The sequence below is a fragment of the Pelmatolapia mariae genome, linkage group LG7 (assembly GCF_036321145.2).
Source record: "Pelmatolapia mariae isolate MD_Pm_ZW linkage group LG7, Pm_UMD_F_2, whole genome shotgun sequence".
NCBI classification, from domain to species: Eukaryota; Metazoa; Chordata; class Actinopteri; order Cichliformes; family Cichlidae; genus Pelmatolapia; species Pelmatolapia mariae.
In genome coordinates, this window is record NC_086233.1 from 10,278,222 (window position 1) to 10,295,000 (window position 16,779).

Below are 16,779 nucleotides of genomic sequence, written 5' to 3' on the forward strand. Positions count from 1 at the left end.
AACAACTGTCACATGATTTCACTTCTACAAATACGCGGTCATGTTGATTTTAGTAAGCAGTCAAACAGGAAATATTTAAGTTTGCCCTTCAAAATAAAATGTGACTCGGGGCTTCTGTCTTGAACAATTTCAGGCTAAACACATTTGTCTCGATTCTGTTTTCCTTTTGTACTGCACAGTAGCTTTAGTTATTTAAACAACAGTTATCCTGGTTATTGGTGGTATGATTTTAGATGGAAGTTCACAAATCCTGATTAAAGATGGGGATGTCACTTGTGAACAGAGTGCTTTAATATAAAATATCTGCTGACACCGAGGTCTTACACATGCATTCAGGGCTTCCTGTCTCACAATTTTCGCATGCATCTTAATTTCTTTTCATCTAACAGCATGCATGCGTGAGAGATTATTTGAAAAAGCAAACCGCCACAGGTGATGTTTTGTCAGTTGATATTAGGACAAACGATCACCTTTTATTTTGAAGGCAGCATTTGTGATGTTCTACTCTTATGTTGCGGAATTGACATTTCTGGACGGTCCCTGTTACGCCACTTGCCACACCGTGTTTATTACCTGGGACATCGCAGGGCGTGCAGTGGGTATACCTTTCAGTGTGACATTCCTCTCCTCTCGTGGTCTTTAGCAGTGAGCATGACTCTGTGTCTGGGATGCCTATCTGTTCTCGTGGCTCTTGCTTTATCAGTTTATGTTCTGCAAAAACTCTGCTTCCCATACTTTTGGAGGGATCTTCTTTTTCTGCAGAAAGTCGTCAGATACGGTGTGAAACTGGAGGTATTCAAGCTGACTTCCAGCGTGCGTACGGTCCTGGACAGGTTCCTCCAGCAGGTACAGCGCATCCCCGACAAACCGTTTGTAATCTACGACGGGAACGTCCACACCTACCGGGACATTGATCGGCGTAGCAATAGACTGGCAAGTGTGTTCCTGGAGAAAGCCAACTTGAGGAAAGGAGACTGCGTTGCCTTGCTCATGAACAACGAGCCCGACTTTTTGTGCGTTTGGTTCGGGTTAGCGAAGGTCGGCTGCTCGGTTGCTTTCCTCAACACTAACATCAAGTCCAAGTCTCTGTTGCACTGCTTTAACTCCTGTGGAGCTAAAACTCTAATAGTTGGTTCAGGTAAAAGTCTCATTTCATTGGAATGGTATACACCACAGTGGCTCTAGAAACAATGTTATCTTCATGTACAGCATTCAGCATTCTTTCTCGATATTTTAACATTGTGTATTGATAGTTTTCTCTCTATATATTACGCAATATCTTTTATTTTTGTCTCAAATTTATCCTTGCAGTGTAGCACAGGAGCTTATTCTGCCAGTAAGCTTTGTGTGTGTTTCTATAATTAAGTTAATCCACCAGTAGGTACAAGTTCAAAATGATATATTAATGCTAAAATATCATTTTTATCGTCCATTAGTTTTAAATGGTATTTTATTTACATTTTATTACTATTTATTATTATTATTTACTTGCTTTCCTGAACAGGGAAAAAACGTTTTAGTGGTTGACTGTAATGCTTGACTAATTTCTGCAGACTCAAATTCGGATCTAAAATGTGAATTTGTTGTGAGTTTATTGTTGTTTTAAACACGTTTTTGACATATTTCCAAAATATTTGTTTTCTTCTTATTAGGAGAAGTGGTCTAATACATTTGTTAAGCACTGTAGATTTACATAAGAAGCAAATTTACACAAATAAAGTAGCAGATATTTGCCAGTATAGAAACAAACGGGTATGCTGTCCATAACTGGATTTCTGCATCTTCAGAACCCAGGCTGACTGTTACCAGTTTTACCACATTTGCCAGTTAGGTAAGGGTGGACACTGGGGACTGGGCAGTCTTGGCTATCTTCTCCTGACTGGCTATACCACCAGCCACAAGTAACCTGGTACCCTCCACCAGAGCTTTGGCTGTCTTTACAATGTATTCCCTGTAAAAACGGACTGAAATCAAAAACAGTCACAAGAAAAGTCATTATATGATATAGTTTATGCAAAAATATAATTATTGTTATTGTTCATGAATTTTACATTTCATTTAGTTATATACTTGCATTTCTGAACATTAAAAATAGCACCTGAAGTTATGGTTGATTCATTTCTGACTACTCAAATTTCTCAAATTTGGGTATAAAATTATGAATTCAGTTTCAGGTTTTGACAGATTTGTAAAATATTTGTTTCCTTTTCTTTGTTTTTATGACAGGTGAGCTAATGAATTTGTTAAGCAGTGTAAAACACACAAGGATTTCACCTCTCGAGTACTTCGAATAATGTTTCACATTAGGTCTCTTTAAAGTTTAATTGACCAAGTAATGAACCCGCAACACTAAATTGCGGATTCATTAATGGCAGATATAAGTTTTAAAATGTGCATGCAGTTTTAGTCTAATTGTAACTTTTCCCAGTTCTGATAGTCAGGCACATCTTTGACAACTTTCATGTTCTGAACTGCAGGTATCAAACCTGGCTTACTTTCACTTATGGGTTTCATGATTAATTAACTTTTCCCTTAAGTAGCCTTAAGTGAAAATCATATGTACTTAATGCCACTTATGCATATTACTTGACTCAGTGTACTTAGTTAGTTACTTCCCTGAACTCACAAGTGAGCCAACACCTATGACTAAATCATGAATAATAGACAACATAATAATAATAATAATAATAACTCATTAGCTCATCATTAAGATCTTGTAATTTGCTGATCCCTTGTAAGATTATTATTAGTTTGTGTAATGTTAGCTGCAATTTAAGTATAGATCATTCCACAAATCCACAAATCTGCTTTGGGATGGTATTTATTCAGAAATTCAATGGATGGATAAAAAAAATGGTGATAAGCAAATATATGTTTAATACAAATTAACATTTTTGTTGACCCATATTCAACTTCTGTTTCACTGAAAGATTCCTGTTTGTACATTTAATTGGATTCACCATTTCGTAATCATGTGACAGAGTGACAGATTGCTCAACCAGACAAACATGATGTTGTCAGAAATGCTGTCCTCACTACAACCGTGGTTAGTTTTTGGAGTTTATATACTCACACAAAACAGTCAAAAGTTTTAGAACACCCCAGTTTTTCAAGTTTTTTATTGAAAATTATGCAGTTTAATGCCTCATTGGATTCTGAAATGAAAGCATAATACAAATAAACAGTTGGAGTTAAAAAAGAAATCATAGAATCAATTTATATGAATTTATAGACCAAAATGGATTCTAAACCTTTGACACATCAAAGTAGCCACCTTGTGGCAGATATAACAGCTGAGCACACCCGTGGCATTCTTTCTACAATCTCGGCATGTTTGTAGTAACACACCACTTTCTGCTGTAAAGTACTGTTCAACTGATGCTCACTCAGGTACCCGTACCACACTGTACCCGGTTCCAACACTGCTTTTATACAGACAGAGGGGGTTGTTAGTAATCCAGTAGCACCAGCTTTCAAGGTTTGATCAACCTCCATTGCCGATCAACCTCCCAAATTGTTAACCCAGTGATTCCCAGACTGTTTTTGCTAGGCTTCTTATTGGAAGCATATTTGGCGATGCTTCACCTTCTGCTTTGCATTTGTGTGGGAGCCCCGTCAAAAACCTGTCTATTATGCGAGCAGTGTCCAAGCATTCCTTTTTCTTTCTTTCTTTTTTTAAATTCATGACCCGTAGTGTATAGGTAAAAAAACAAAAAACAAATTACCAACTTTCTCTTATGCTGAAGAAATGGCTGGTATGCTAACATAATTACAAATTATGTTTGCAATTATTAGAAATATTGTTTTGCTTCTATTTTTCTATAATTCTGTCTTCTGAATAATGGAATACATAGACAGCTTCACAGTGAAGAAACCATTACATGTGTGATTTAAGTCCTTTCCGTTCAGGTACTTGACAAAAACTTCCTGCAGGAATTTTAAGGTCAGTCATACAGAAAGATATTTGCAAACACTGATGCAGTTCAATTTTTACCTACAGTCACTACTTGCACTGTAGGTAAAAAGGCACATAATAATCCATAAACCACAAGTAAAAGTTTTATTCTGTGAGATTAAGTGTCATGGTATATAATTGGCTCCCTGTTTGTAAGATGCTTCTACGTCTCACTGAGAAAACACATTTGTACATGTACATTTGCAATCAAACCAGGTTTAGGAAATATTTAGTTTACAGGAGTAAGCAAAGTCAAGGTAACCTTTTATGAAATAAGTGTCTCTATGTCTTAGACTTAGTGGAAGACCTGGATGGCATCCTAAACAGTCTGCTGCCGGACAACATCCAGGTGTGGGCAATGAGGAGCTGGACCAAACACACGGATGTGCACTCTCTGCTGGATAAGCTTGAATCTGCATCTGAGAAGCCTGTACCAGCAGCACTGCATGCTGCCACCTCCCTCAAAACTCCTACACTCTACATCTTTACGTCAGGAACAACTGGTGAGTATATATATGGTTAGAGATTGACAAGGTACAACAGAAATGCTACAGCAAGGGGGAGCCAGGACGACAGGTCATGGGGGGGGGGGGTATCATCACCCGCATCCGAGATTGGGTACCAAGCCCCAAGCGCGCTGGAAGAAGGATCGTTGAGTGCGAGAGGAACTGACCTGAGAGATAGGATCATGGCGAAGCTTGACACCTGGATCCTGCATAGCTATGGACAATACCTGCTGCAGCCATTACCGAGGCTAACCATCTGATGTACACAGATTCTTGGCTACAAGTTGAAAAGCCATAAGAAGCAGTACCCTACCTGGAGAAGGAGACTAGAGACCAAGATCAAAGTAGCACAGAGGGAGGTTAGCCAACTATCGAATCTGCAGAAGAAGGTGCCTAAGAAGCAAGCTGTCCATACAAGAGGCTTTGGAAACTGCCAAGCAAAAACTCACAGCCTTGGCCTGCCACTTGAAGAGGTACACCAGGCAGGAGAATAAACCAGCTGTTCTCCACGAAACCAGCCAAGGTGTGCTCTCATTGGCAGAACAATATGAGAAGAGCACCACCAAGGCTGAAGACAATGCAATACTGGAAGAGCATATGGGATAAGGACGCAACCCATAACGGCAATGCTCAGTGGTTAGTGGATCTAAGAGCAGACCACAGCAACCTCCCTGAACAGGGTCCAGTAAGATGAACAGCTAAGATGAACAGGCACATGGCTCAATACATGAGTGGGGCACAGAAAGGAATTGAGAAGAATACCAGAGTCCCAAAACCCCAGCTACTGGTAGACCAAACAGTCAGCCGAGACTACAAGAGTGAATGGAGCAATTGTCAGCCACCTCCTCTACATGGATGACATCAAGCTGTGTGCCAAGAGTAAATGAGACATCGATTCACTGATCCACACCACCAGGATATACAGCAACGACATCGGAATGTCATTCAGACTGGAGAAGTGTCGTTAGATGATAACAAAGAGAGGGAAAGTAGTCTGAACTAAGGGGGATCACACTACCAGAAGGCAACATTACAGAAATTGATCAAAATGGGAGACGCCCCCTAGGTTGGTCGAGAATGACCGAGCTAAGATCCTGTGGGACTTCCAGATACAGACGGACAAAATGGTGGTCAAGAAGCAGAAGAAGACGGCCGTAGTGATAGACGTAGGAATACCGAATGACAGCAACATCAGGAATAAGGAACACGAGAAGCTTGAGAAATACCAAGGGCTTAGAGAAGAGCTCGAGTGTGTAAAGGGTGAAGGTAACAGTGGTCCCAGGGATAATCGGAGCACTAGGTGCAGTGACCCCCAATTATTAATTAATGAGTGGTGCTTATTTATATGTTGGGACAAATTGTACCAGTTGTCCATTGTTTTCGATAAAATTACTCTTGAACAGTGGATGTTCTATTTTATGCAGTCTATAATGTGTAATGTTACTCTATCTGATATACTCTTGTTATATAGCTGTGCAAGTGGTTTATAAGCAGGGTGGTTTGAGGGTTTGAGAAGCAAACAAAAAGTGTGATGACCAGTTCAGTACTCACAAAGAATTTTATATTATATTATATTATATTATATTATATTATATTATATTATATTATATTATATTATATTATATTATAAAAAAGCGCTTCATGTGTTGGTGTCGAGCATTGTGGATGAGATCAGAAGCAGTTGCCTAGAAAAGAGAGCCTAAAATCTCAAGCCTGTATTTGTGCAGGATGGTTGTGTGGGTTGGGGGAGCATGAAGATGATAAAATTCTGTTTTCATTTTTAATACAGTTTAAATTATTCATTTACACATTCTACAGTATTTGACATGGAAACTGTATTTGTGATTTAGATGATCTAAAGTTGCACAACAAGTTAGTGAAAACATTGAAATGTTTGGAGCAAAAATGCCGGTGCACACCACACACCGGACTCATTATTCCATCATCCCATGTGTGAAGGATGGTCAGGGGAACATAATAATTTGGGGATATCCATGTACTGATGTTTAAAAGAGATTGGCTTATGAAGAGAATGACTGACAGGACACCAATGAATTAACAACAAAATGTTGAGAAAATTTGTTTTTTGGAATGGCTGAGAGAGTCCTGATCTTAACATAAATATGCTCCCGAAGAATAAACTGCTGCTTGTGTTTGAATCATGCCAGAAATACTGGTGAACTGAAAAGATTTTGAAGGACAAATGATCCTAATTTCCTTCTCATTGTTCAAACTGTCTGATGGATGTTTTTACTAGTTACTAAATTTAACATTAATTTACTTTTACCAGCCTGCACTATGAAAGGTTACACAGTTTTCTTAATAAAGTACAACTATCTATGTCTAGTTTTGTCATATTGTGTTTTTCTGTGTCACATGAACACAGAAACTGGTTCAACACAGGGTTTGTCCCATCTATACAGTGGGAACAATGCTTTTTACCCCTTAAGCCATAAAAGATTGAGGTATTGCTGCCACCCTGGCGGGACACGCAGGTGGCATGGACATCCGAGTTTGTGAGTGCCATAACTCGAGAACTAGGCAATGTAGGATTTTCAAGCTGACGGCATAGATGCATTTACTTACTCAGACAGTTCAAATCTCAGAAACCTTGACCTCAAGGTCAGAGGTAGGTATGGGCTTTTAAAACGGGGACAGCACAGAGTGGGAAAGGTTGAAAGGTTGGTGACTGGCATGATTGCATCTACGGTATACCCTCCTCTTTCATTATTGGACCGAGAGCTTCGTATCCCTAAAAGGTGTTCACTTAATTTATGCAGAATTCAAGCTTTAATTGTTCTTCAGATGGCCGCTAATTCAATCAAAAGCATGCTATTTGCTATTTTGTAAATGCAGCGTCCCAAACATAACGTTATATGGTTATTTCCCCACAGGTCTTCCTAAGGCTGCAGTGATCACTCACCTCCAGAGCCTGAAGGCAGCAGCAGGTTTTTGGGCATTTGGGGCAACTGAAGATGATGTAATTTATGTCACCTTGCCACTCTATCACAGCGCAGCATCCCTGATTGGTGTAGGTGGAACTATAGAGCTAGGTAGGTTTATAAATATCTCTGCATTGCTAATCCCTTCATGATTAGGGTCTGACAGTATAGCTATACTTGCTGTAGTAAGTATAGCTGTGAGAACAAAATAGGTGGTAATCGATGGTAATTTTGCATGTGAACTAATTTTTTGCACAGGTTAAGATGTTTCCGTGCAAATATTAGTAAATGAGCCCTATTGACATTATTGTTTAAGGATGTAAGCAAGATTTATCTCTGACTGTTTTATAATTCAAGATGATAAGATTACACAGAGACATCTGTTCTTATGACACCCAGCAACTTGCTTTTGCTGCTTTTATGATTTAAGTTCCATGCTCCAGAGAGTTAATTCTATTGGCATTAAATATTGAATATTGGCTAACTCTCCAAAAGTTGATTCTGTTCATCTGGACGTAGCGTTTTGTGGGAGAAACGTTTCGTCACTCATCCAAGTGACTTCTTCAGTCTCAGCTGACTGCAGGTTTCCCCAATCTTATAAACAGTATATTTGCATAATGACTGAAACCAGCCCACTGAAGGAACAATGGGCTGGGAGGTCAGTTCCTTAATCATAATTATGCAAATTCTCATGACCATTGATCAACAACCACTGACCAAAACCCACTGATCAAAGACCACTGATCAATGGCCATGAGTACCATTCACAGAGAGTTGGGGAATGGCTGCAATCACAGCATTGTAAGATGGTGACAGATGTACCCTTAGGCCCCCTCCTCGATTCAGAGATGGTCTTTCCCTTTTCACGTAAATGGCCTCCTTGACTCCGCGCTCAAACCAGCGTTCCTCCCTGTCCAGGATGTGTACATCCTCATCATCCTCATCATTGGCTAACTGTTTTTCAGAGCTGCAGACATTGTCTACTCAGCACAATGTAACTACCAAACTATGTAACCTCTTTGAAGACCTCATGTTTCACTTTAACAAGCAGCTTTATTTGATGCTGCAAGATTCTTAGATGGGAATATTATTGTTGTTAAGTACACTGAAAACTGTTTCTGCAGTTTGAACATAAAAGTAATCTCGTAAGTTTTTGAATTCATCAGTCGGTCCATTCTCTTCTGCTTATGGAGTTCAAAATCTTGCAGAGTTTTTTGTTGTTGTTTCATAGTATTGATGATTAACTGCTTTGCGCATCTGTCCCAACTATGCCAAAGTTAGTGATTCTGAATCCTTCACTGGCTGAGATCAACATCTTGACAAGTTCTGAAAACAATCCTTGGTAAAGCTAATGTCCTGATAGTTAATATGCACATTGAAAGACATCCTGATCAAAATCAACTCCAGGGTTCCTCACAGCATTACTGGAGGTCAAGGTAATGCCATCCAGACTAAGCATTGGGTTAGATCCCATATGTCTAAGATTTTTAGGGCCAAGTACAATGACCTCAGTGTTATCTGAATTTAAAAGCAGGAAATCTGGCAAAATCTGATCTGGTTTTTCTGTTATTGAGTGTAATCAGTGGTTTGCACCTTTTGCAAACTTTCTTAAAATCTAATTATGATGGGGTCTGTTGATTGTAGACTTTTATACTTAAGTCCTCAAAAGTGTTATTGGGTTGGCTAGATGTTGTGAAGGCTGGGTTTGTTGTTGTTGTTGTTGTTGTTGTTTTTGTTTTTCTAACCAAGCAAAGAATTGACAGTGATATCTGATTTTTGGGGGGTAAGGGTTTGGCCTACAGCCAATCCAAAAATCAGGTTAGTATATCCTTAATCTTGATGGCATTACCTTGGCCTCTAGTACCAACCTTCAGAGGGTCCAAAATGCTATAATGAGAATACTAACAGAGACTAGAAATAGAACTTTAATGTCTCCTATGTTAGCTTCTCTTAGCCGCCTCCATGTTAAATCCATTCAAGAACGATCAGGAACTCTGTTATTTCAAAAACCTCATAGTATCATATTATACCCACTGAGCACTTTACTGTCATAATGTAGGCTTTCTTGTGGATAGTACAATGGAATGCAGAGACTTCGGCTCTCAGGCAGCTCCCAATTTGAATGGAGCTCCCAATTTGCATGTCACTACTGCATGCCACAAATTATGTTTTGTCCTTGTCTTTCTGTGGGCCAGTATAATAAAACAGAGCTAAACAGATGTATTAATCTACTTTCATCCCATTACAGTGTTATTAACTGCATTGTTGTCTATTCTACCATAGGTGCAACCTTAGTCTTGAAGAAGAAGTTCTCAGCCTCTCAGTTCTGGAATGACTGCAGAAAACATGATGTTACTATTTTCCAGTATATTGGTGAACTCTGCAGGTACCTCTGCAACCAGACAAAGGTAACCTGTTGCTGACTGGACCTACTCACTACCCTAAATTTGTTTATTCTTGTTACATTATGGTGTAAAACCATCGTCATTTGAAATTCAAACTTTTTAACAGCTCTAGATAATATAAGTAGATCAGGGCAGGACATTGTCCACATTTGTGAACAAGAGATGTTGTGTCAGATGCATTCTCACTCCTGGCAATATGTTTGGCTTTGGCGTGGGGTGACATACAGAAAGTGCATGCAACAATTACTTGCTCTTCTCACCTAGGCTCAGCTGGAAATGACACAGACATTTTTTGCTGTTAATATCTCATCACGATTTTCATCCGTCTAAATATGTTACTAAACCATGAGGTTAGAAAAGGGTCCAGATAATCTGCATATAGTAATGGTTGACAGAGCAAAGGGACTAAATAAAGAGAAGCAGACAAAATTATAGATGTACCTAAAATGTTCTGTTAGATGTTCTTATAATATTAGTATGTTATTGTTAGAGTTTATGTCAATAAGTATTTTTCTTTTATTATTTTTAATGGAAGTTGTCATTGTAACTGCTCCACTGAGTCATTCAAGTAATACTATTCACAAATGTGACAGAAAAATAAGCAGGACCATTGTTTACTGTTCGTGCCCCCCTAACATCATGTAGAAATGCACGCACACACAGTGTCAGGGCCAAGCTCATCCATTCATGAATTCAAAGTCCTCTTTGTCCATGTTCTGTGTTATTTGGCTGTGTGGGTGAAAGGTTGGCCGCGACTGTCCTCATCAGTGATTGGTAAATGAAACGTGCGTACACAAGACACAAGAACCTTTTCACAAAATATGTGCAGACAAGGATGGATACTAATTACTCAATGTCCTGTTCTGCACTTTGATTATGCAAAGCAAATACCACCAGCTAAGCAAATACCATAGATGTCATCATATTGCACTGGATATTTGGCTCCAAATTCCATAGAGACTAGGACCAGTTAGCTAACTGTAGCTAGTCTACAAAGGATATCCCTATTTGTATATCCTATTTATACAATTCTTAATTATTTATGGCGGTCATATTTGTGACACTTATACTGTGTTTCTACACAGTGTAAATTATAAACCTTGCAACATGCCCTAAAAATGCACATTTTAAGTAAGGAGGACAAAGTTAATAGATATAGTCCCCCAAAACATAAGTACCTGGAACATATGCACCATCATCATGATTATTAGACCATTATCTACAGCTGCTTTCAGTACCATTGATATTCATTTAGTCTTTTTCTTCAATTGAGCTTTCTGAGTTAACTTTAGTAATTACTTCCTCCTTAAAAAAATATGTAGGACTGCTTTCTTTCTCTACAATTAGAAATATCCTGTCTCAGAGTGACTGAAAAACTAGTTCATGGATTTATTACTTCTAGGCTGGACTACTGTAATTCATTATTATTAGGATGTCCTAAAAACTCCCTGAAAAACCTTTAGTTACTCCAAAATGCTACAGCAAGAGTACTGACAGGGACTAGAACGAGAGAGCATATTTCTCCTGTATTGGCTTCATTGACTCCCTGTTAAATCCAGAATTGAATTCAAAATCCTGCTCCTCACATACAAGGTCTTGAATAATTGGGCCCCATCTTATCTTAATGACCTTATAGTACCATATCACCCCATTAGAGCACTTCACTCTCGCACTGCTGGCTTACTTGTTTTCCTAGAGTATTTAAAAGTAGAATGGGAGGCAGAGCCTTCAGATTTCAGGCCCCTCTTTTATGGAACCAGCTTCCAGTTTGGATTCAGGAGACAGACACTATCTCTACTTTTAAGATTAGGCTTAAAACTTTCCTTCTTGCTAAAGCATATAGTTAGGGCTGGATCAGGTGACCCTGAATCCTCCCTTAATTATGCTGCAATAGGTATAGGCTGCTGGGAGATTCCCATGATGCATTGAGTGTTTCAATGGAGACTGACGGTGGGGCAGATGGGCAGATGGCCGCCCCTCCCCAGAATCTGGTTCTGCCCGAGGTTTCTTCCTGTTAAAAGGGTGTTTTTCCTTCCCACTGTTGTTGTGATTTGGCGCTGTATAAATAAAATTGAAATGAACTGAACATGCACTTAAACATTTCTTTAAAACACATTGCATAACATAGCCTTTTCCTATTTATATGCCACCCTGTCAGTGTAATAATCAGAGACATTTATTAAGTGGAAATTATTTCCCAACTAAACAGTTTTTTAAGTAAATGATTTCGTAATACTTTCCAGAAATTTGTGCTGATGTATTTGTATTTTTCTCTCCATCAGACAGAGCTTGATAAAGTTCATAAGGTGCGGATGGGAGTGGGAAATGGGCTGCATCAGGATGTGTGGCAGGAGTTCCAAAGTCGCTTTGGGAAAATCAAAATGTGTGAAGTATATGGCTCCACTGAAGGAAACCTGTGTTTCATGAACCACATTGGCAAGATTGGATCAGTAGGCCGTTCCAACTTCTTTTACAGGGTAAGTGCATGGAAATAAGCTATTCCATGTATGTGTGACCAAGCCTACACTCTGCTCTCTAGTAGACGAGCACTACCTTCTTGGTGTGCGCTTTCATAAGAGAAGGTAGACAAAAGCAAATGATTGTAATAAATCATGTTATAATGTCAAGTAATTTGACATGTCAGTAGAACTGCACAGATTCACTTCACCATCATAACAAAATAATTTCTTTATAAGGAATCCTCATTAAGGGAAGCTGCATTTCTAATGACATCAAGCTCTTACTTGCTGGTCATAGATCTTAAAACACTGAAACATCCAATAAAATGATTAAAACATTTTTGTTTAATGCAAGACTAAAGACAGATTCTGCTTTGGAATTTGTCCACAATTCTTGTGTAAAACATGTGAGTTTTATTATTCATATGTTATTATTGTCATAGTAACTATTGCATGTAGTGGCCTAAGTCGAACCTCAGTAAATCTAATTTTTTGTGTTGTTAAGCCTCAAGGCAAATATAAAATTCTTCTTCTTGCTGTACACATTTGTACACATAAACCAAAGCCTGATTTTTATTTTAGTATTTACTTCAAATGTGTAGTGATTTATACATTTATCTAAGAAAAAGAGCACTCAGAGTGTGTAACTCCCATCAAAGGGAAATGGCTATACTTAAATTTTGATGTTTTATATTACAAAATGCTGATGTCAGCCTGTTATGGCATTAGTTTGACATCGTAGGACACTGTATTGAAAAAATTAAAAGTGTGTTGTACAGCTCCTTTCATATAATATAAAAACTTTGCTTCAATCCTAAAAAAAGAGACAAATCCTTTTGGGGTTGCATTAGAAAAGGTATCCAGTGTATAAAATCAAACATTCAGTGATACCTACAATGGCAATTCTTTGTGAATAAGGGAGCACCTGAAAGTTGCTTAGAGTTGTTGTAGAAATATTTCAGTGTGGAGTAAAGTACTGGATTGGCAGACAGATGGAAACTGCACCAATGTTGCTGGTTAACACTAAAGTTCTGAAATGTGTAAACAATATATTCATTTATAACCTCAGTACTTGGCAGGGGCTAATTTAGCATTAATTACTGCATCAACGAGCAATGGCTCGAGGAGGTAAAAACTGCTGATTCCAGGTTGCTTTGATATGCCAGTGACCAGAGGAAAGGGCTGAGAGGTAAAGGATTTGAGTCGAATAAACAGTGCGATGAGACAAGTATGATTTAAACCAGGCTAGTGGAGTATGGGAGAGACCGATGGAGACTAACCTACTAAGGAGAATGGAGTGAGAGATGGTGTCAAAAGCAGCACTCAGATCGAGGAGAATAAGAATGGAAAGTAAAACGTAGTCAGCTGCCATAAGAAGATCATTGGTTATTTTTATAAGCGCTGTTTCAGTGCTATGGGAGGGGCGAAAACCAGACTGGAACTCTTCATACAGATTATTATTAGTTAAGTATGAGTGGAGTTGTGTGGCAACTATCTTCTCAAGAATTTTTGAGAGGAATGGTAGATTGGAAATAGGACAAAAGTTATCAAAGTTATTGGGATCTAGACTTTTCTTTGTTTTGTTTTGTTTTGGGGTTTTTTTTTTTTTTCAATATTGGGGTGATGGCAGCAACTTTGAAGGAAGCAGGAACAGTTCCAGTAGTGAGTGAAGAATAAATGATAGCAGATATGAGGGGAAGCAAAGAGGGTAAACAGGCCTTGACCAGGTTTTGACTTACAGATGAGATCTGAAATATCAGTGACAGAGGGAAGTTGGAAAGCAGAAAAACAGTGCGATGGAAGTGGAATTGCAAAGGAAGAGCTACATGGAACAAACCAGGTCTTGGTGTATTTTGTGAATTTTCTCAATGAAAAATAACATTAGAGAATCACAGAAGGAAGATGAGTAAAGGTGAGCAGGTAAAAAATCTGGTGACCTGAAAGAAGAGTTGAACAGTGAAAACAGTATCTTGGTTGAATCATCATTTGCACAGACCATGGTGGAGTAATAAGCAGATTTAGTTTGATTAATACACTCTTTATAATACAAACATGATTATTAAACATTTCCTTATGAATAGTAAGACCAGTTTTCTTATCATAGAGGCGTTCAAGCTGTCAGCCTTTTGCTTTCAGAAGCCTGAGTTCAGCTGTAAACTCTGTCAGCAGGGTGCTGACTGAGGGAATGATACAGATTTGGTTTTGAGTGTGGCAACAGAGTTTAGAATATTATTGAGACTAGAGTTATAATAGGAAACCAAGCCCTCTTGGGTGAGCAGGTTATGAAAATGCAAATAACTAGAGAAAGCAAAAGAAAGGGTATCAGGATTGATTTCCTTAAAATTCCAAAAAGAAATGGTACGAGGGTTCTTGGTTATAGAAAAGGTCATTTTGACATTGAAAGAAAGAAGCAAGTGATCAGAAATTAGCAGTTCATCAGCTTTGCAGTTGAAAGGAGTAAGTCCAGAGCAACAAACTAGGTCCAAAGTATGGCCCTTAATATGAGTAGGAAAGTTTATACAATGTTTAAAGCCAAAACTATCGAGGCAGGATGAACCCAACATCCTCTCACCATCCTTTGGTGAGAGGATGATCACTGTTGTCCATATGAATATCATTGTCTTCCAGGAGTATTATATTAGGGGAAACAGTAGCCATGTGAGTCAGCCAGTAAGCAAGGTCACTTATAAAGACGGAATTAGATTTTGGAGGGCGGTACATAACAGCAATAACTGTTGGAACAGGTCCTGAGAGTTGACAAACAACGGATTCAAAGGAACTGCGGACAGGTACAGACAACGATGAGACTTTCCAGTTCTTGCGATAGATTACCGCGATACCTCCACCACGGACGGACTCACGAGGTTGGCAGGTGTAAACAAACCCTTGGGGAGTGGAGTTGTTGAGCTGTGAAAAGTCATTGGGCTGTTGCCACGTCTCAGTCAAACAGAAAAAGTCAAACTTATGGTCTGTGAGGAGATTCTGGACAAGATGTTCTCCACATAACCCTGTTGCTTTACCACACGTCTGCCCATCCATGAATACTGTTAGGTCTTTTATTTGTTGGGCAAAGATCATTTTAATAATATTGCCTTTCTAAACCACTGCAGATGATTTTAAAGCAAACAGTCAATACGTGATTGATGTTCAGCCAGCTTTCATTCAAGGAGTTTTACAGAAGTACTGCATTAACTTTTTAGGAGTCACAGCCATTTTTATACATACATTTTCAGAGGTTCAAAAATGTAGATAATGGGCTCACAGGTAGTTTCATCAGCCCCGTCTACAGTTGGAGCTATGTAAGTAAAACTAAATTGAACTGAATGCCCACCACCCCTGGCACCCACAGACAGAGCAGAAGGACCCATTTCAACCCAGAGGTCCAGATGCAGGGGACAGTACTGAGTCCACCAGAAGGACCGCATAGCTCCATCCAGCACAGGGCAAGCCAGCACAGTTGACGGACATTTTTAACACCTCACTGAATCAATTGTCACTATTATTACAGTGCAAAATGTCAGTCTAAATCTAAAGTGCATGACGGTATAATTATTTCTGTGATTAAGAAAAGCAGCTTTGCACCATCTAACTCTTGAAAAGATACATTAGAGTCGTCATTTTCAAGGTCTGAAAGTCCTCTCTCAAGGCCTGATGAAACCAAGATGAACTTAACAAATTGAGAGGAACATAAAAGTACGGGCATGGAGAGAACTACTTCATGATCTTTAACATACTGGATTACCCATGACTGCCGCTAGTATTTACTGATTCAATTCAGCTTTATTTACAAAGTCATATTGTAAAGTAAAGACCGTACAATAATAAAGAGAAAAACCCAACAATCAAACAACCGCCTTTGTGCAAGTAGTTTAGAACCTGCTCAGGTTCAGATTCAAAACTGTTGCCAAACTGATTGGACAGCACTTCACAGTGCTAATAAATAATGACCAACACTGTATTGCAAAGGTAGCCCAAGGATATATTTAGGATATGGGATATTATTCAGTGTCAAGTCTGTCGCATCATCTCAGCCCAGTAGAATACACAGCTTGCAGGATCAAAGGCAAGCATGTCTGAGGCCAAGAGCACCCTCATCAAGGTGATATTACACAAACTTGTCATACATTGAATATGTCATACATTGTAATACTAGTGTCACATTATTAAACAACTTCTTACATAGTTATAGTTGTACTGTAAATCTGCTGTGACTGTGGAGAAGAATGACTAGTGATGTTGCTTTACTGTGGCTTTGGCAGGTATTAATGCTTGCTGTTGTTAATCAGTGGTGTTACATAAGAGTGGATCCATGTATTTGGCTCTAATCTCTGACTTCAGCTATTCTTAGATGTGTCCAGCTGACTTTTCATCTGACCCACAATGTTATAAAAGAAGTTGTAAAAGTGAAGTTATAAAACGTATGATTAAAAGTAGTGTCAGTTCTGTAACATGCAGTTAAAATGTATTGTTTAGATTTCTTTTGTTTGTGTACAATTATAAAAACGTTATGGA

General features: G+C 38.7%; 1 protein-coding gene across 2 annotated transcripts in view; it reads left to right on the forward strand.

Moving 5' to 3' along the window:
* Positions 1-552: 552 nt before the first annotated feature.
* slc27a6 (solute carrier family 27 member 6) overlaps positions 553-16,779 on the forward strand; it is a 23,267-nt gene continuing 7,040 nt past the window's right edge. The window contains exons 1-5 of one of the 2 annotated variants that reach the window (XM_063477850.1): positions 553-1,138; positions 4,249-4,458; positions 7,356-7,514; positions 9,687-9,811; positions 12,091-12,285. In XM_063477850.1, the coding sequence (XP_063333920.1) occupies positions 652-1,138; positions 4,249-4,458; positions 7,356-7,514; positions 9,687-9,811; positions 12,091-12,285 (1,176 nt within the window). In that variant the 5' untranslated portion in view covers positions 553-651. The remainder of the gene's footprint in view (positions 1,139-4,248; positions 4,459-7,355; positions 7,515-9,686; positions 9,812-12,090; positions 12,286-16,779) is intronic. The other variant, XM_063477849.1, reaches the window with a different exon arrangement.